This window comes from Macrobrachium rosenbergii, chromosome 23 (genome assembly GCF_040412425.1).
Source record: "Macrobrachium rosenbergii isolate ZJJX-2024 chromosome 23, ASM4041242v1, whole genome shotgun sequence".
Lineage (NCBI taxonomy): Eukaryota > Metazoa > Arthropoda > Malacostraca > Decapoda > Palaemonidae > Macrobrachium > Macrobrachium rosenbergii.
In genome coordinates, this window is record NC_089763.1 from 37,671,969 (window position 1) to 37,694,468 (window position 22,500).

General features: G+C 37.3%; 1 protein-coding gene across 1 annotated transcript in view; it reads left to right on the top strand.

The window, feature by feature from the left end:
* The window catches only part of LOC136851506 (inactive rhomboid protein 1), a 680,285-nt gene that overhangs the window by 341,874 nt on the left and 315,911 nt on the right, over window positions 1-22,500 (top strand). The window contains 2 exon segments of the mRNA XM_067125641.1: window positions 8,299-8,805; window positions 8,807-9,676. Of these exon segments, the coding sequence (XP_066981742.1) occupies window positions 8,318-8,805; window positions 8,807-9,676 (1,358 nt within the window). The 5' untranslated portion in view covers window positions 8,299-8,317.

A 22,500-nucleotide genomic window follows, 5' to 3' on the forward strand; every position in this document is an offset into this window, starting at 1 on the left:
ATGAGAAGAACAATATTGATAACAATAACCACAATAACATAAGATTACTCGAGGTGGGTCCACGGTCAGATTCATTTAGGTCGAACAAGGAACCAGGGAGGGAGAGAGGGAGTCCGGAGGGAGGGAGGGAGGGAGGCCTCATTGCCTCGCCTTCAGCTATGCCGTGTTGTCTGTCCGGTTGGTTAAAGATGAGAGGAAAGATGGGAGATATATTTTAATCTGTTGTTTGTGTGTGTATACGAGTATATGTGTGTGTGTGTTTGTGTATATATATACATATATGAATTATATATATGTTTTTTTTGTATACGTATGTGTATAGTATGTATATTATGTATATACATAATTACATATAAATATATATGTATACATATATATATATACATATATACAGTATGTTTGTTTGCACGTGCTTTTGTGTGGTTTGATACAAAACTGGTAATAGATAAATGGAAGAAAAAATTGGGATTGTGTATGGACCAAAATAGAACGTCATTAGTAACAGAGAAATGAAGTTACGTAGCACTGCCAAATGCAATCGAGACAAAAAAAAAACAAAGCTCAGATGGAAAGCTCAACAAGAACAGGTGAAGAGAAAAGGTGAAACAGTGAAGTTTGAAACTCATCCTTCGAGATCAGTAGAGGATCCTGCCATCCTACCTTTGGCGATGAAGAATATCCTAAAAGTTTATTTATTGTTCGAAAAGATTTTTCAGGATGATTTTTAAGCTTGATGTCTGTGACAAATGACAGACCGAAGTTTTCTTTCGTGTTTTTTTTTTAATCTGGTTTTGGGTTAAATGAACCAGTATTTTTATTTGGGGGGGGGGCGAAGGGGTAGCACCTAGATCAACAGGAGCAGGATGTTTTGGTTGCTGATGACAGAGGCTAGCGTAATAGAAACAGGATGTTTTGAAGGTGCATTGGCCTTCACTTCAAATAATAGGATCTTTAGCCCTTTAAAGAGAGGATGATTGGAAGACGGGGTATTTTACTTGTCCAAAAAGAAAGCAGAATGTTTTGGAGGAAAGGACGTGGATGAAAGAAACGGAATATTTTTTAAGGAGAGTGATAAAACATATCAGAGAAGGAAATCTGGGATTTGGTGGAGGATGAACCGTGGCTTAGCAGAGATATGATACTCTGGCGATGACAAACTGACATAACAGAAAAAAGGATATTTTCTGGTAGGATAGGTCTTCGCATAAATGTACCGGATGTTTTGTAGGATAATGATAGGGTCTGGCCTAAGAGTACTTTAGGGGGTGGGGGGCTTGGGGGGGGGGGAGTTTGTTTGGAGGTTGTTTGAAGGAGGATGAGAGAACCTTTCTTAAAAGGAAATGTGGTTTAGGAGGACGATTTTAACGCTACCTATAAAGGAACCAGTGTATTTTTGAGAGGAAAAAACCAAGACATTTATTGAAACAGGATGTTTTGGAGCTGAGAAGATCAAGGCGTATTATACAGAAACAGGATTTTATAGAGGAGGAGTATAACAGTACGTAGCTTTTATAAAAAAAAAAATACTTTATTATATGCACGAGTGATGAATATGGATGTTCAGAATGAGTAAAGATGACAAATCACAAGGAGTAATTCATCAGCATCAGCAGACAAGTGTTGCTGCCACTTTCTTGTCCTGTGTTCATTTCAAGCAGCTTATGCATGTTCTCAGTTTGACTGACGCAATTGACAGGTAACCTTTGTCTGGCTGGGGTAAAGGTCGGAAGATCCACAGAGGTAACCTTTCTAGGGAAAGAGGTAACCTTTCTAGGGAAAGTGTTCTTGGGTAAGAAAGTCTGATCTTCAGAAGAGGAAAGGTTATCGGAGTAACCGAACGAAGGTTGTCAGAAAGCAGGGAGGAATGTTTTCTGAAGTAAACAACGAAGAATGTTAGAAGAAATGGAGAAAGGGTTTTTAAAAAAGGCAAATAAAGGAATAAAAGCATTATTAAGAAAAGGGGAAAAAGTTGAAGGCTTTCGGAAAACAAGGAGGAATGTTCTCAGAAATCACAAGGAAAATATAAAGATGTTCAGGAAATTGCAATAAAAAAAGTATATTAGAAGAAATGAAGATAGGATATAAAAAACAAAAAAAAGCAAATAAAGAAAAGCATTATGAAGGAAAAGGGAAAAAGTTAAAGGTTTTCAGCAAACAAACAGGAATGTTCTCAGAAGTAAACAGCAAAGAATATCAGAAGAACAGAAGAAATGAAGACAGGATATAAAAAACAGAAAAAAAGCAAATAAAGAAAGAAAAGCATTATGAAGAAAAAGGGAAAAAAGTTAAAGATTTTCAGAAAGGAAGGAGGAATGTTCGCAGAGGTAAACAGCAAAAGATATTAAAAGTGAAGAAAGGACATAAAAAACTAAAGCAAAAGCAAATAAAATAGAAAAGCACTGTGAAGAAAAGGGGAAAAATATAAGAAGGAAAGAAGGAGACATGTCCTCTGATGTCAAGAAGCAAAGGCAGCCAGGAGAAAGTAGGAAATGTTACCAGAAGAAGGGGGGAAGGGGGGTTAGGGGAGAGAAAGAGAGAAAAAATTTAATAGAAGGCCGGCGGAAACCTTACTACGCAAAATTTTTTGGCACTGGTTTTGGCTCTGGCCCAGAATGAATCCGCTGCCAGAGGGAGATTGAATTATGTAGTTATGTTTTGTTTTTCTTCCGCCACGAAATATCTTAATTCAACAGGTTATGTGGTCTTACGGCGGTTCCTGAAATCTTTCGTTGGCAGGAGATCTACTCAGACATGCACTCCCGAGCGCTCGCGCCCTCCCACTCGTAAACTTGTCGCGGTCTTGACAAGAATCGTTTCATAAAAGCTGATTTTTTAATTGCTTAGTCATTCTTCGGTCTTCGGTTTATTTGATATTCCGCTGATGTGAAGGAAAGAATTTCATTTTTACATTTATTTTAAATTTCAGGTTTTTATTAGAGCCTCTATATATTTTCCATTGTATTTAGTGTTATGTCATATTTCCTCTTATTTTTTTTTATTTCGTTTATCGCGTCTTAAATGTATTCTCATTAATTTTATGTTTATGCATAATTTGCCTTAATACTTTAACGTTTTTATATTGCAATTTCCTTAACATCTTTATATTTTACTTGTGATTTCTCTTATGCACACTTATTTTCACTATGGTTTTAAATATTATTTCATATTTTTGTTATAAAGTGCAATACGGTTTCTTCTATACTTCGTTCTTAACGTTCCGTATAACTGGGTTGCTGTACGTGTTACAGCTGTAACACGTAGCATTTCTTATCTAGATTCATTCCATAATTATCAGGTAACTATTACTTAACCATCCAACCCTCCTTACAAAACCTTCCTCATGGGCAAGTTCATTGTTAATCAATAACTCTTCCTTTGCCCATTTTCTTGGGCACGGGTGATGTGGCATGGCAGTGACGGTAATTGTGCGTGTCCTTGTTATTCCTTTTTATGAAGAGACCGTGACGGGCAAATTGTCTAGATCAAGTCCTGGCGTTACATATGAAGAACACAGAAGGGGAGAGAGAGTTCCATGTATGTTTGGGATGGAGTTGATTGGGGTTAATTTATTTCTTCTTTATGATGAGTTTGTTTATTCATGGTAACTAGTTTATGTATATAATATATATATATATATATATATATATATATATATATATATATATATATATATATATATATGTGTGTGTGTGTGTGTGTGTGTGTATATTATATATACACATACATATATGCATATATATGTATACATACATATATACATACATAAAGCAGCTAGATGTCTTTGTTGATATGACTCTGGGTGGAGGTCATCCCCTGTTTACCTATCCGCTTATGGGGCTGTTTTGATTGGCTGCTAAGTTTGCAATTAGCCTTTTAGAATCAATTTACTCACAGAGGGAATTAGATTAAAGCTGATTTGATGCAATTAAGCGCTTTGCGGCGGGAGGCGCCATACACCCTTTCGACCTCAGGCGACCTTGGATGAAAAGATCGCTATTTTAAGCCATTTCACTTGGCTGCGGAGGTTGCGCTTATCATTTTAGAGCCGTTTGAGGCTGCTGGCGAATGCATTACTGCCCTAATTCCGTTCTCCTTGCATTTTAAGACATTTTTATCTGTTTATTAATTTATTAATTTATTTTTTTATTTTTTAATAAGTGAGATCTCTTCTTTCTGTATTTCCTTTTACCTCCTCTTTCTTCCTAATGAATACCACATTCTTTGGAAGCTTGAATTTCGAGTCAGTGGCCCCCTATGGTAGGCTTGCTCCACATGAATAGGTTTCATCTGAATGATAATAATAATTAAAGTACATTCATGTGGATTTTTTTCCTCGGAATGTTGAGAGTTTTTACACGTCTCCGCTAAGTTAATCATTATTGGTGTTATTTAAAATACTCAAATACCACGCATGAGAATACCCATCAAGGTAAATACGTTTGTTCGAGGCGTGACGTAGGTCGCAAGTAATACGAATGACCGGCACCAGCACCTTCTCGCCCGTAGGAGACACTCGAGGCGAAGAAGCGAGACTCGACTCGACATTGTGTGTGTGATAAATTCGCGTTGGCAACTGCGATGATCACGTCATAATGCCACCATATGACACTGTTAAGCACCGCATAAAGGCCAACAGGTGGCAGTTATGCGAAGCAATATGAAGGTGGCACGTTGTATTATGGAACATTTTACGGCCTCCGCTCGCTACATATTGTTCATTAACCAATCGCAGCGCCCGGGAGTTGTGACGTCACGGCAGGATTGACGATGGGGAATTTTGATTGTTGCGAACACCACCCCTACCCCCCTTTCTCCCTTCCCCTCTTTTGTTTATTATATATACTGTCCTTGACGAAGGAGGATACAGATTTCTGTTCTAAAAAGTCTAAAATGGGTTTAAATAATAGAATTCTTCTCCCACCCTTTTTATTATTATTATTATTATATCTATATATCTATCGTCCTTGATGAAGGTAGATAAAGATTTTTTATTTTAAAAAGTCTAAAATCAGTTTCAATAACAAAATTCTTGAAGCTCGATGTTTCTTTTTAAATCTCCATTGAAAGATTTTTCTCACTTTGTCTTTAATTATTTAAACTAATTATTTAAAAAGTTTAAATATTAGAATTGCTGAAGCTTAATGTTTCTTTTTAATTCCCCCATTTAAAGATTTTTGCCACCTTGTCCCTGTTTAGATAAAAAGTTTAAATGATATAATTCTTAAAGCTTAATGTTTCTCTCAAATTTTCCAGTAAAAGCTTTTTCTCAAGCTTAATGTTTCTCTCAAATTTTCCATGAAAAGCTTTTTTTCACCTTGCCCCTATTTATTTAAAAATGTTAATTTTGAATTAGTAAATCCTAATGATTCTAATTCTCCATTAAAAGCTTTTTCTCACCTTTTGATCACAATTATTTAAAAAGTTTAAATAACAGAATTCTTAAAGTTTAATGTTTCTCAATAATTTTCTGTTAAAAGCTTTTTCTAACCTTTTGACCATAATTATTTAAAAAGTTGTTCATTCCATTTCTCAACCAGTTCTCAATATCAAAACAAGTTTTGCTTCCTTCTTTGCATAATTATTCATTTAAAAGCAGTTTTACATCGGTCCCTCCGTCAGTTTACTTTTTTACAAATTTTCCTTTCCCCTAATTCTCTATTTGGAGAGATTTTCTCTCCACCTGTCAATTAGTCGTCCATTTAAAAAAAAAATTTTTCTCTTTGCCTCTCCTAAAATGTCCATTGGAACCCACTTTATTTTTGCCTTTTTCCAAATGGAATTCTCCAATTACACTTGTTTTCTTTCCGTCGCTCCTTATTATCCTATGAAGGCAGTTTTACTTTCAGATATCTGTTCTAGAACCTTCGTTAAAGGTTCTTCCGTGGCTCGTGATAAACATCCTCAATTGCGTTTCTCCATAATTCTCCATTTTAAAACATTTTTTTTCCGTTTTCCCGAATTCTCCGTTTACAAAAACGTTTTTCTCTCCACTGCTTTTTAATTATACATTCTGTTTTTTTTTAATTATACATTCTGTTTTTAACCCTCCGTTTAAAGTTTTTCATAAATTGACTTTCTAATTCTCCACTTAAATTAGTTCTTTTCTAGTTCTCCATATAAAATTTTTTTCATAAATTGACTTCCTAATTCTCCACTTTAATTAGTTCTTTTCCAACTCTCCATTTAATTTTTTTCATGAATTGACTTCCTAATTCTCCACTTAAATTAGTTCGTTTCTAATTCTCCATTAAATTTTTTTTTCGTAAATTGACTTCCTAATTCTCCACTTAAATTAGTTCATTTCTAATTTTCCATTTAAATTTTTTTTTTTTATAAATTGACGTCCTAATTCTCCACTTAAATTAGTTCTTTCTAATTCTCCAGGCAAACGCATTTTTTTACTAACTTTTTCATGTGAAATTTTGTTTTAATTCTCCTTGCATCCCCGTTTAATAGTTCTTTCCGTCTCTTCCTGATTCTCCATTTTAAAACAAGTTTTCTTTCCTTCTCAACTTAATTCTCCATTTCAGTTCTTCCAGTCTCTTCTAATTCTCCAATTTAAAGTTCTTTCAAGTCTCTTTCTAATTCTCCTTTGCAAAGTTCTTTCCGTCTCTTTCTTATTTTTCATTTGAAAACATTTTTCCTTTCATTCTCTTCCTAATTCTCAATTTAAAAGCAGGTTTACTCTCATTCTCATCTTAATTCTCCATTTAAAACAAGCTTTTTCCTTGGTTTCCTAATTCCCTATTTAAAAACGAGTTTTAGTTTTATGTAAAAGAAAACTATTGTGTCGGCTTTGTCTCTACGTCCGCACTTTTTCTGTCCACACTTCTTTCTTAAAAACTACTGAGGCTAGAGGGCTGCAAATTGTTATGTTGATCATCCACCCTCCAATCATCAAACATACCAAATTGCAGCCCTCTAGCCTCAGTAGTCTTTATTTTATTTAAGGTTAAATTTAGCCATTATCGTGCTTCTGGCAACGCTATAGGATAAGCCACCACGGCTCATACAGCATTATAGCGAGACCACCGAAAGATAGATCTATTTTCGATGGCCTTGATTTTACGCTGTAGAGAAATCTCGATCGCGCCGAAGAAACTTCGGCGCATTTTTTACTTGTTTCCTTCACTTCCCAGTTCTCCATCTCAAAATTCCTTCGGTCTCCTCCTAATTCTTCTTTTCAGAGTTCTTTCCCCTCTCCTCCTAATTCTCCATTAAAAACCGGGTTTTCTTCCCGACCCCCGTGAATCCTCCATAAACAGTGTGGTATCCGACTAGATATTCCTTTAATGCGCCTTATATTCAATCAGGAAAGGGGGATACAGGCCTAATTCTTTTATCCCAAAGGGGAAATAAAAGTTTGCGGAAGTTGTTTAATCAGGAAAACATTGGAACTTTTGTTCCTTTTCCTTTTTCTATTTTTTATTGTTTCTGGGGAGTTTGATAACACTGACGTGTGTACTTATGTGGTTTACATTTATGTGTACATGTAAAGGTTATAGGTTTGCTTGCTTGTGAAGCACACACTTACACACACACACACTTTCTCAAAAACCTACCAAGTATCATTTCTAGTATAGTAAGGGAATAGTAACATTATTACCAGAAATAATATCATTCTGACAATCTTCTCTACCACTGACCATTGATCTCTTGTAAAGCACAAACAACATATATATATATATATATATATATATATATATATATATATATATATATATATATATATATATATATATATATATATATATATATATATACACAGTATATATATTATGTGTATGTGTATATATATAACTATATATATTTATATATATATATATATATGTATTATTTAACATATAATACATAATTTATAGATATACATATATATATTTATAAGTTTTCTATATTCACTGTGCACCATTTCCTGTCAGCGAACATTTGTTCTTTCATGCATTTACATTTATTCACAGACTAAAAATTTCACCTTTTGTAATTCTCTTTACAGTTGACGCAACATTTATTTATTCCAAATCTTTACCACGATGTGAATATTGAATTATTGTTGATTCCTTTTTATGACATGGAATTTTTTCATATATTGTTACATATCTATTTGTGTTTGTATTATGATTAGAACTAATGGGTTGAGTGAGGGAGTTTGCTTTATTGTAAATGTGTGTGTTGCTTTTTCCATAGGAAGTGACGAAGGTAGACTAAAGCAATTAGTAATAACTTGGACTGAAGTTTTTAAAATTTATTCCAGAGACGAAGAATATGTAGACTAATGTCTGTTTTCTCTTGTCCTCCACAGGGGAAGCATGGCGTGCAGATGACGGGGGGAGGAGTGAAGGGTGAAGGTGGGGCGAATGAGGAGTACCGTAGGGCAGTGGCTGGCGCCGTGGGCACCCCTGGTGGGCGCGCCAGGTACTACCTACGACCCGATTATCCCCCACATCATGACCCTCATACTCCCAGGCACGACTACCCGCCGAGGGACTTCCTCCCGGAGAAGTTGGACGACCTCTACCCGCGCCACAAGGGAGACTTCTTCAGCCATCGCCCTAAGGAGCGTGATGACCTTGGCGGTGGTTATGGGCCTCCGACTCCTGAAGAACCTTTCACGAGGACCCCATCAGGCAGGGGGCCCAGGCTCCCTCAGGATAGGTTCCCCAGGATGCCCGACTACCCACCTCCACCACCCACGCCCGAGGCTCGCGGAACCGCCAGCGGGCTCTACGGCGTGGGCGGCGAGAGGGTGTCGAGACTCCTGGAGTTGTACGGAACACTGGATGGAAGGGGAGGGGCGGAGGAGGGGGCGGGGTGGAGCTGGGGCCGGGGGCGGAGGGGGAGCGGCCGTCCCTGTCCCAGCCGGGTCTCGATCTCACCACGACATCTACGGCTCCCTCGATGGCCGCACCTCCCGACTCTCCGACATCTTCCCGACCAGCGAAGCGACCCGACTGCGACAGAACTCCGACTACCGACAGGCGGAGGAGACCCGGTCGCTGTCGGGCCGCGAGGGCGTCCTGGCTGACATCTGCCGCCGTCGGGAGCTGCCCCCTGCCCCTCCAGAGTACCGACTCCATGACTACCGACCCCGACACGACTTCCGCGGTCCCCCCAAGCCCCCGCAGCCGCAGCCGCAGCCGCCGCCGCCGCCGCCGCAGCAACAGCACGACCAAGACGTCATCGAAAACCCCATGTACGACGTGGAGCGGAGAGGGGCGCCCGGACCCCCTCGGACGCCCGGCCCGCCCAGGCCGCCGTCGGCCGCGCCCACCACGCCCACCCCGACTGCCCACCACCAGCACCACCCGCATCACCCCGCCCACCAGACCCACCCCGCGCATACACCCGCCCACCAACCCCAGCACCACCACCAAGCCCTACAGCAGCAGTTACAGCAACAGCAGCAGCAGCAGCAGCAACAGCAGTTACAGCAACAGCAGTTACAGCAGCAGCAGTTACAGCAACAGCAGCTACAGCAGCAGCAACAGCAACAGCAGCTGCACGCGAGTCAAGCCCAGCACGGGCCGTCCGCGCATCTGCAGGGGCACGCGGTTCCCGCCCACGCGGTGCCCGGGCACGGAGGACCCACCCATAGTGGGCCCGGCCGGCCCGTGGTCCAAGGGGAGAGACAGGAAGCCCGCTATACTGCCGCCATCGCTCAGCAGGAGGAAGCCCTAAGGTAAGTACGGAAATTACTTGCATTTTCAATAATAATAATAAAAATAATCATCATCATCATCATCATCATCATCATCAAGCTCTTCGCAGTATCATGGGCATTAAGATGAAGAATGATTTCCACAATGATTGTTATGCCCAAAACAATGAAAATCGTAAAATATGTGAAAACAATTATTATTATTATTATTATTATTATTATTATTATTATTATTATTATTATTATTATTATTATTATTATTATTATTATCAAAGATAGAAGTTTCTTCGTATATTTCCAATAAGCATTCAGTACCCACTGAAGCAAATATCCATATATAGTTAGGAAGCTGAGAAGTCAGGTCATCTGTGCCGCATAATATTAAAAATATACGTAAATACTATTTAGATATTATAAATACATGGGAATGGGGCCAGCCGGTTCTATACGTTACCATTATCATTCGGACTAAGGCCTTCTCACAAATTATATTTCATTGAGTACTATAGCTCGGGAAAATACCTTTTTATAATGTTTTTATTTTATACCACAAACTGAGGAGCTGAGAATTCAAGGATCATTCATTAATGAAAGATCGTGAATTTTGGGTATACAATTGAGGCTTCGTTCATGTTTTTGCAAATGAGAATGGGAATTAAGCATTACGCACATAATTATGATCATTCCCAGATTGGGAGTATATCTTTTGTAACTCCTCTCTCTCTCTCTCTCTCTCTCTCTCTCTCTCTCTCTCTCTCTCTCTCTCTCTCTCTCTCTCTCTCCGTATGTGTGCATTATATATATATACATATATATATATTATATATATATATATATATATATATATATATATATATATATATATATATATATTTGTATATTATATATATATATATATATATTATATGTATATAGATATAAATATATATGTCTGACATATTCATGACACTGTTATATCGTTACACAAATGACTCCGGACATGAAATTTTGCAGTCAGCGAACTCTGTATTATCATGGTTGAAACGCGGGGAATGAACTCTTAAATCCATTCAAAATTCAAATGAAAGCAATGAATTAAATTCAGACTTTCAACAGAATCAGCGAGTTGAAAGTGGGTCAAAGTTTGGACAAAAATACGGAAGCTCATACGGAGTCATCGGACCCCGTATAACCAGTGTTTGAAAATGACTATATTTGATGATAAGTTTTGAGGGGGATGGCGGATTTGGAGTCCGACGGCATTGGCAGTCGAATTCGCTCCTAACTGGTTCCGTTTCTTTTCAAAGGATGAGAGATTTTGGTTCATCGAACTCCATGTAACCATTGTTTGAAAATAACTATATTATAGGGTAACTTTTGAGGGGGGAGGGGGGATTTGGAGTCCGACGGGACTGGCAATCTAATACATCATTTCAAAGGGGAGAGGGGGTGTTTAACCCACCAAGCAGCGACCGATCTGCTACTTCTCAGCGAAAGTGACTATATTTGGGAGTAAATTTTGAGGGGAAGGGGTTATTGGGGGGGAGATTTGGAGTCCGACGCGACTGGCAGTCTAATGCAGCAATGTAAACCAATTGGTAATTAAAAGAAAAATGGGGGTTAACCCTAATACGAGTGACCTATGTGTTACTTTTTAATGAAAATTATTATATTTGAAAGTAAATTATGAGGGGAAGGAACTGCGTTGGGGGTGAGGGAGGAGTTTGGAGCCCGACGGCGTTGGCAATCTAATGCACCCGTCTAAACCCGTTGTCAAAAAGGGGGAGGGGTGTTTAACCCTCCAAGAAGCGACCAGTCTATAACTTCTCAAAGTATCAAAGATTTCGGTCTGGAAATATGGAAGAAGGAGGGGTTTGCCAAAGCCTGACAGTAAAGAGAGAGAAATGGTCACAGATCCCATTAACTGGTTCTGGTTCAGTTGAGATTTCATATGCCTTTGTGTTTATTTTTTTATTTTTTCTCTCTCTCTCTAAAATGAGAAGTCATGGTCCCGAGCGAAGTGTTTTAGAATTCGCGTCGTCATTATGTCCATCATGATGATATGAAGAGCGGTTTTATTAATTTTCATATTTTGTTTTAAAAAAAATGAATATATGAAAAGATAGATAACGACCAGTACGGAATAGTTGAGCGAAAGGTTAGAACTATATCGTTATATCTCGAACTTCAAAATATGAATTATCTTTTATACTTTGTATCATTTTTGTCTTGGAAATTAAAGATAACGTTTTTAAGTTAAAAGGTAGGGAATTATGGAATAAATGATGGCGGACCAACGTACGATGTTTATAATGTCACGAAGCCGTATAATGGCTCTGAAATTCTGAATCAATCAGTTGATGTAACGAAGAGCCGTGATGAGTTTCAAAAACATTCCCAATATTTTTCTTCTTCCTATTGTTAGTTTTTTTTTATTTCACTTGATTTTTATAGAAGTTATACAATGTTATTTTGATATAGTTTTCGTTTGGCCTTTGAGTGAAGTATTTTAATTTTTCCTTGTCCCATTCTACAGACATGATAATAATAATAATAATAATAATAATAATAATAATAATAATAATAATAATAATAATAATAATAATAATAATAATAAGAAGAAGAAGAAGAAGAAAGATGACTATGATGAAGATAAAAAAGGATGCTTAATAATAAGACAACGATGCAAATATATTGAAGATAAATATATTTACATTGTCATATTTTTATGCATTCTTTTTTTGGCTTCATCATCGTCCTCTCTATTATTATTATTATTATTATTATTATTATTATTATTATTATTATTATTATTATTATTATTATTATTATTATATTTTTCCCATGTCTGTCTTAGGGATCCTCCCATTCCTGTGTTATTTCTTCGTCTACTTTTTCATCCCATATTTTGACTTATAATTTATTAATATAATAATATTTCTATTCACTTCATTAGAAGTATTTTCTTATCCACCTCCTCTTCTTCCTCCTCCTCCTCCTCCTCCTCCGTCTTGGCCTCCTTCTCTTCCTTTCCTTTTTCCTTCATCTCCTTCTCCTGACCCTTCCTCCTTTCTCCTCCTCCTTCGTCGTCTCCTCCTCCGTCTTTTCCTCTTCCTTTCCCCTTCTTCTTCTCTTCCTTTTTCCTTCACCTCCTCCTCCTCCCGAGCCTCATCTTCAATCTTGTTCTTTTTCGAAACACCTCCTCCTCAATAGACGTCGCGGGAGGGAGAAACCTCATCTGTTCCGACTTCCTCCTCGAGGAGGACTTTTCCCTGTCGAAACCAGTCATTCGTTTCCCTCCTCCGTGGATTAGGTCGAGGTCGACCCTGATTCGTTAGTTCGTTCGTTTTTATTTCGTCCTGTTTTGTGGATGTCTTTATTCCCTTATTTTTGTGTCTGTCCTTATTCCCTTATTCTCTTGTTTTGTTTGTTGTGGTTTATTAGTATTATTATTATTTTATTGTTATTAATGTTAGTGATTATTATTTATATTATTATTTTTTTTTATTATTATTATTTATTATTATTATTATTATTATTATTATTATTATTATTATTATTATATTATTTATTTTTATATTATAATTATTATTATTATTATTATTATTATTATTATTATTATTATTATTATTATTATTATTATTTTTATTATTATTATTATTATTATTATTAAAACTTTATTATTATTAGATGTTTAAAACTTTAGTTGGTCCCCAGATGTTTGCACTTTTTACAAGTAAGTGGCACTGTGCCATACCGTGACAAGGATCACGTGACTAAATGTACTGCAAGAGCCAGAAGGGACTATTAAAAGGCATAAAAACCAAGCGCTTTCGTGTATTTATTATACACTTCTTCAGGGTCGAGTACTGTACCCTGAAGAAGTGTATATTAAGTACACGAAAGGGATAGGTATTTGTGTCTGATATTTCTGAATGGCACTTTGTAAAACGTGCCAGAGCTTCTGAAGACGAACCGAATATCTTCCCAATTTTAATGCCTTTTTTTTATGTATTTATGAATTTATTCATTTGTTTTTTTCTTTTATAATAAATGAGATCTTTCTGTATTACCCTTTACCTCCTCTTACTTCTTCCTAATGAACACCATATTGTGTGGAAGTTTGAATTTCAAGTTAATGGCCGCTTAGGGCTTGTTCCATATGAAAAGGGTTTATCTTCTGAATAATAGTAACAATTAAATATATAATATATATATATATATATATATATATATATATGTGTGTGTGTGTGTGTGTGTGTGTGTGTGTGTGGATTTCTTTTCTTCGGAATGTTGAGACTTTTTACAGCGTTTTCATTAAGTTAATCGTTATTGGTATTATTTAAAATGCGCAAATACCGCACACGAGAATGCCCATAAATTTAAATGCATTTGTCGACAGACTTCTTTTGATAACACAATAATGTAAAATATTTCATGCGTAAATCCAAACAAATCCACACATATATATTACTTCAGCATAAAGCCGTTTCCACAAAAAGGGGGTGGCGCCAGAAAGATATAACATTCTCATTCTCAGCCGGTCTTTAGAGAAAAGTTACAGGACCTATTTCCTTCTCTTCTCAGTAGGGTACCTCACGTGGTGCACTGTAGGCATTACTTGAGGGTCTTTGCAGCGTTCCTTCGGCCCCTAGCTGCAACCTCCTTCATTCCTTTTGCTGTACCTTCGTTCATATTCTCTTTCTTCCATCTGACTTTCCACCTCTAACAGTTGTTTCATGGTGCAACTGCGAGGTTTTCCTTCTGTTGCACCTTTCAGACCTTCTTACTGTCAATTTCCCTTTCAGCGCTGAACGACCTTAAAGGTCCCAGCGCTTGGCCTTTGGCCTAAGTTCTGTTTTCTGTTCTGTTCGTATTCTGTGCCCTTCTCTTCGATGCCTTATAATTTCATAAATACCAGGGTATGTCGGAGGACCCAAGGCAAGTAGTCCACTGCCTCTTAATAGACTCGGCAAGCGATGTGGAAAACCGGGCCTGACCTAGTACCTTTATGAATTCCGAATAAATGCTTCGTTAATAGCGTGGAAAACTCATCCAATCCCCAGTAACTGTATTGGCCCTGAATATAGGATTCGTAAATGACGCGGAAAGCCATCTTATGGGGTGTCCTTCATACCAGGAATTGGGTGACAAGTCCAGCCGGTCTGAGAGCTCTCGCAGGAAAACATTTTCGAACGGTTGGGTCCTGTACCCCCCGGGGGATGGTTCTGGGGAATGGGGAGAGGGGAGGGTGGGAGGGAGAGGGCTCCCTTGCTTAGATTTTAGAATTGATTAATAATGTTGATGATTTTGCAGTATTGGGAACTATCGCTGTAGTTGTATTACAGATCTTTTTTTTTTTTTTTTTACTTTTCTTGTCATTGCTGATGGTAATTATGTTAAAGGCATTCATTTGAACACCAACCATTCTGGCAAAGTTAAAGTTAATAGAAACACAGGGTTATTGAAAAGTGTATTTAGTATGCTAATTTAAATATTTGATATGTCAAGTTAATAGAAAAACAGGGTTATATAAAAGTGTATTTAGTATGTGTAATTTAAATATTTGATATGTGTGTGTGTGTGTGGGTGGGTGGGTCGGTGGGTGTGTGGTGGAGTAATGGGTTTCTGCCATTTGTCTTCCGGGCATGCCGTGTTTTGCCCCCAACTGTGAATGGGTACCTTCGTGATGTAGAGCATAAAGAGAAGGGCATAGAGCCAGCAACCCTGCCCCGTAAAAGACCTGCCAAGAATGAGAAGTTACATCTTTTCTGGCGCTACCCCCTTTTAGTGGAAACGGCTTCATGTTGTATATATATATATATATATATATATATATATATATATATATATATATATATATATATATATATATATATATATACATATACACATATACATATACGCTTCTTTATTCAAGTTCAAATAAATTCTGCCCAGTTTGATGTTGATAAAAAGTCGTGTTTGTGTTTGTTTGTTTGTTTGTTTGTTTGTGTGTGCCTGTTTGTGAGTGTACTTCATATGAATATGCAGATGAGGACCAGGATGCCATGGTCTTGTCGTGAGCGCATTGGATGAGGGATTTCTTTTTTCTTTCATTCTTTCCTTCTGTTAAACTTATTTCTGTATATTCGTTGCATGGTACTTTTCCATGTCTCTCTCTCTCTCTCTCTCTCTCTCTCTCTCTCTCTCTCTCTCTCTCTCTCTCTCTCTCTCTCTCTATAACTCAAGAACGTGTATGTTGTATATAAATAGAAGCTTGGAGTGTTTCCGTAACACGAATGTGTATCAATGGAGTTTGTACTTCTACATGTTTGAATATAATTGTCTGTGTGTATATATATATATATATATATATATATATATATATATATATATATATATATATATATGTGGTTTGTGTGTGTGTGTGTGTGTGTGTGTGCGCACGCGCGGGCGTGCATGTGTGTGTATGTGCGTGCGTGCGCGCGTCCGTGCGCATAAATTTGTCTGCCGTCCACCATATCGAAGAATATTTTGCTGATGCTTTAAAGCGACTCTTTCCTCCTCCCCACTTTCTCCCTCCCTCCTTCCCTCCCTTTTCCTCCTCCTCCTTCCTCTTTCCTCTTTCCTTCCGCATCGCTTGCCGCCTCCGCCACCGCCGCCGCTGCTTCTGAGCCTTTTCCCTTTCAAGGTGTCTTTTTCCTTTTTTTTTTTTACTTTTTTCCCCATCCGATCTTTTCCCTTTCGCGTGTGAGTGACATCACAGGTTTCGAAAGCATGTCCACTGTCTGCGAGTGCGCGCGCGCGTGCACACATCAACTCATCTGACAGCTGGTTATTGGGAACTGGTTCTGGGAAGATGGTTGCTGGGGAGGGGGGAGGGGTCTTTGGATATTGGGGTTTTGGGGGGAGGGAGGGAGGTAAGGGAAGGGTAGTGGATATTTTGTGGGTTCGGTTGGGTCCGGATGAGAGGATGGGTCCGGGATGTCCCCCTACCATTTTGGAAGAAGAGGAGGAGGCGGAGGAGGAGGAAGAGGAGAGGGAAGTTGGACGTGAGGAAGAAGGAGGAGAAGGGCGTCCATTCCTCCCGCTTCCTACCCGTCTTTCCTTTCTTCTTCTTCTTCTTCTTCTTCTTCTTCTTCCTTTTCTCGACTAATAATCATCATTCCAGTCTTGGTGTTTCTTCTATTTAGTGACTGATTTTCGGTTTCCTCGCAATCGCTTTGCAAATGTCATCTGTCATTGCAACTTCTCATTATACCCATTCAAAAATGTATTGCAGACGTGCTCATGTAACATAAGCCATCACCCATTCACAACCTTCTCAAAAATATCTGTAAATTACACCATTCTTTGTAGGTCTGTCCTATGGTACCTTATCAGTCCATTTTTAAACTTTGTACAATCACAAATTCATAAGTAACCTCAAAATAGACCTATTTTGCTCATTTATTATTAAAACAGTTTTATTTTTAGCTTATATAAATATTTGTGATTGTACAAAGTTTAAAAGTCGACTGATAAGACACCTTAGGACAGACGAACAAATAACGGTATAATTTACATAAATTAGCTTCCGCTTGGTCATCACACTCTTAACAGTGGTTTCACGTTTATTGCCAAACCTGCGAATCCTTCCTGGGAGACTTTGCATCGGGAGAAAAGTCGTGCTGGCGTCAGCTCGCTGAAATTAATCCGTCAGTCATACTTTGCTGACTGCCATCCACGAATACAGTTGCAAATCACAGGGTGATACACTTTTGCCTATTCAGTGTTACACACCGTTTCTTGATACGGATCTTTCCTAGGTAGTGACCCCCATCAAAGTTCGGGGGGGCGTTATCTAGGACTAATATTTCTTAGGGTTCGTTATCTTTATGATATTTACAGTCTTTTGTTTATGTTTTTACGGCCATCCCCAACGGGCTTGTACTAAACACGCCGCAAAGGTGGATACATACCGGGTTATAACCCTTGTGGGGTCACTGTCTAGGAAAGATCCCTTGATACGTTAACCTTTCGTTATTCGAGAGAAGTAGCCATCGTTACATTTGTTAAGGGTTAAACTTTTCCATGATTCTTTAAACCTACTTTGTTGATGAGGCAAATCTGTAGTTTTGACTAATGGCTGGACCCTTCCAGGACTTCTACGATTTCCTGAACACCCAGTTTTCAGGAGGCTAATCTATCTTTTCTTTGAAGATTATTCTCATCCTGATTTGGCTAACAGTCTTCGGGAAATGAGAGCGTTAAGTTTCCCATCCCATCAGCCTCCGCTGAAAGAAAGTACAAGTAATTTTCCCCAGGCAGATTTCTTGCTCTGATACTCTATTACAGCTTTCACCAGTCCCTTAAAGCTTCCTGCAGGTTTCAGTATAGCTTGGTATTTGTATAGTGAAGGGTCTTCGTTAACTCTACGCTCAATCCTCTTCTTTAATCCAGGCTTGGGACGGACTTGAGTCCATTAAATATAAGGGCAGATTTACACATTGGTAACGCGAGTGGTAGTCTACAACACTCGTGGGAGTTTCAAGTTCATTTATTACCCCTTTTATTGGTCCGTTCATTTATTAACTCCTTCATTTCGTGTTTTTAAGGACCGTCCCATTTCCCTGGATTTTTGTTCGTTGTCCTGTTTCCCCCTTCTCTTGTTTTAGTCATTATTTCCCCTCCTTCTTCCTCATGCACATAACAGTTTCTCTCTCATTTGGTTCTAACCTCCCACCCCCCCCTCTCTCTCTCTCTCCTGTATTACTATCAAGTCTTGCTCCCTCTCTCTCTCTCTCTCTCTCTCTCTCTCTCTCTCTTGCTCTCTCTCTCTCTCTCTCTCTCTCTCTCTCTCTCTCTCTCTCTCTCTCTACGCACTCCACACCCATAAAATAATTTACATAATTTTTAGGAATATATGTGCAGTTTAGATTATATATTTCTGAAGCCTGCCTCTCTCTCTCTCTCTCTCTATATATATATATATATATATATATATATATATATATATATATATATATATATATATATATATATATATTTCATGTCATATATATTTCAAGGCAAGAACACCCCCTTCTCTCTCTCTCTCTCTCTCTCTCTCTCTCTCTCTCTCTCTCTCTCTCTCTCTCTCTCTCTCTCGCGACGGACCGGATGAAGATGTAAAATTCTACCGTCGACGTAAATGGTAATGCGGAAAATGATGGTGATGAATGCAACGCTTATGGTAATGATGAAGAAGATGATTATGATGATGATGATGATGATAGGACGACAGCTGCGTTGAAAATAGGGAGTAGCGAAGATAAGGATTCTAATGTTATTGCGTCTTTTTTTTTTTTTTTTTTTTTGTTTGGAGGACGAGTGGAGGCCTACTCCAGTATTTCTCTCTTTGCTTGTTTTTATATTGAATTGTTTATGGTAGGAACACGGCAGTGTTTTCTTTATTAACCAACACACGCTGTTAAACATAAGTATGTGTACAGCATATGTATATATATATATGTATATATATATATATATATATATATATATATATATATATATATATATATATATATATATATATATATATATATATATATATATATATATATATATATAAATTATGTATAAATATATATATATATATATATATATATATATATATATATATATATATGTGTGTGTGTGTGTGTGTGTGTAAATATATATATGTGAGTAATTATATCTAAATATATATATGCATATCTATATATATATATATATATATATATATATATATATATATATATGTATATGTGTGTGTAGAGAGAGAGAGAGAGAGAGAGAGAGAGAGAGAGAGAGTCACTTGGTTGTCTCTTGCACGAAGCATTTTTGTTTGAACTTCAGTATCAAAACAGTATATAGCAGCAAAAGAATGCATTCTTACTTGATCTGCTTCTGTGTTCCTTGGTTGTTTCCAGTTAATTTGGAATTACACACTCTCCGATAATTTATGTAATTATTCAAAAGAAAATGCGATAATCATCGTTTAAAAGCTCTTTGAAATTTTGCGGGAACTTAAGAAAGATATTTCCAATTTAATAACCAGATTGTGATTTTGTTTTTTTCATTATTTATTAAGATAACGTTAAGCCTTAATCATAAAATGATACTAGAAATAATGGTAATAATAAAATATTCTTACTATTATTATTATCACCAATTACTCTTCTTCGCGCCCTGCAAATTCATAAATTTCGGCAGTCGATATCTTTAGCATAATGCAGAGGGGGCTGGCATTTATTGAATGCAATTTAGGTGTTTTTCCTTTCACGCCTGCCCGCGTTTTCCCCATTATGGACGAAAACTTTTGAAGTTAATCGCTTAGAAGAGAATTGACATAAGTGTCTGATAGACGATTTACCCAAAGTCGTTGATCTTCGTTCAACCTTAATCCGACTTGGGTGGGGTGGTGGGTTTACCTGGCTCGTATGTTCTTGGTAGGGTCTTGGTTTTGGTGGGGGTGGGGAGGGGTTAGGGTTGGTGTCATGGAATTACAGGGTTGGATGGATGGGGAGGGAGTATACGGAGATTTTCTCATAACGAGATAGCTTTCGTAATTCTTAAGTGATTTCTGTGTTCTCTCTCTCTCTCTCTCTCTCTCTCTCTCTCTCTCTCTTTAATATTTTTGTCGTTTCAGGTTGCGCAAAATTTCATGGATAAAACTTGAATATAAGACTCTCTCTCTCTCTCTCTCTCTCTCTCTCTCTCTCTCTCTCTCTCTCTCTCTCTCTCTCTCTCTCTCTCTCTCTCTCTGACTGTACACTTTTACTTATCCTTAACACGTTGATAATCACTTGTTATGTTTTTATTGTAATTACATATTTACGGTTTTATATATATATATATATATATATATATATATATATATATATATATATATATATATATATATATATATATATATATATATCTCAGTGAGAAATGTGATTTCCAGAGAACGAATCTGTTATTTCTTTTCAGCAAAAGTTGGATCTCTCAAAGTTCAAAGCAGATTTCGCCGGAATTTCCTTGAAAGAGCGACACAAGTATTTAAAGATTAGAATTTTGTCTTTCGGAAACCGAGGTGAAGGACTTAGAGAAGAAACTCCTCCATCAAGGTCAAACTTTATTCAGAAACTTTATATTTAGAATAAAACAGCAGCTTGTGTCCTGTTAGGTACGAAGGGTGCATTGGTCAGTGTGGGTGTTTTGGTGGGTGGGGTGAGTGGGTGTTTGTGTAGGTGTGTGTGTGGGTGTGTAGGTGTATGTGTGTTAGGGTGTGATCTTTTTTTGTTGTGCTTCGAGTGATTCAAAATAGTTATGGATAAAATCGAAGATGAGTCTCTCTCTCTCTCTCTCTCTCTCTCTCTCTCTCTCTCTCTCTCTCTCTCTCTCTCTCTCTATGTATATATACATTATGTATATATATAAATGTGTGTATATATGTATGTATATGTATGTATATATATATATATATATATATATATATATATATATATATATATATATATATATATATATATATATATATATATATTACCTGCTACAAGACGACCAAAATTGTTGTGGTTGAAACTTGAATATATGACTCTCTCTCTCTCTCTCTCTCTCTCTCTCTCTCTCTCTCTCTCTCTCTCTCTCTCTCTCTCTCTCTCTCTCTCTCTCTCTCTCTGCATAAATGAGGAAAGGCCCAAGCAGGGTATTAGCATTTCCAAGTCGTTAGCCTAAGTGAGAGGGCCATGGCTCTCCGTGAAATTCGGATATGGAAGGACGATCTAGTGTATTAGATAAATCAAGGTTCCCGAACAAGGCTAATGAAGTATGATGTTGTTGTTGTTGTTGCTTTTTTCTGTTGTTGTTTCTGTTTTTGTTCCGGGTGGCTGTAATAATTAATAATTTTGTGCTTAGGTGATAGTATTATTAGTAATTATTTATTATTGTTATCAGTAATAAGAGGACTATTTTCTCGTGTTTTGTCGGAAGTGCTGGTGCGTTTATAGTTTTGACAATAATAATAATAATAATAATAATAATAATAATAATAATAATAATTATTATTATTATTATTATTATTATTATTATTATTTTGAATTGCTGCAGTAGTGGTAGTAGCATTTTTACTATTTATTAATGAGAGAGAGAGAGAGAGAGAGAGAGAGAGAGAGAGAGAGAGAGAGAGAGAGAGAGAGAGATGTAATATATCCTTTTCAATGGTGAGAAGAAAGACTTCTTTTAAATCATCGCCAATAATTATTTATTAGAGAGAGAGAGAGAGAACTCTGATGCAAAGTCATCTCCCAATTATGATCTCCATCTACAGTGTAATCAGTCGAGGGAATTGAAAGCACTTAAGGGCTACTTAGGAAGCCATAGAAGTGGGATAATAGACCATCTTGACTTTATAGCTGTCTTTTCTCCTCCTTGTCGACCTTCTTCTCTTCTCTCTCTCTCTCTCTCTCTCTCTCTCTCTCTCTCTCTCTCTCTCTCTCTCTCTCTCTCTCTCTCTCCTTTCCCCTGTTCTTCATCGGGACGAGAAACGGGGTGACAAAAGCGAATGACCTTTGAAGGTCTATTTATAAACAACGGTGACTAGCATCTTATAAATGAAGCTTTGTGTATGTATGTGTGTGTGTGTGTATTTAGTGCACATAATGAACTTTGTGATTTATAACCGAACTATTAAAGGACTGTACTTTATTGTACTTTTAATCTTATCAGCCTTACTTTTATGTCGTACTTTACTGTACTTTTTATTATTGTACTTTTAATCTTATTAGCCTTGCTTTTATATGGTACTTTATTATACTTTTATGCTAGGGCCTTTCTTTTATGCGGAATTTATAATTTTTTACCATCCAACTTATTTTGGAAATTCGTCTCTGTTTGTTGGC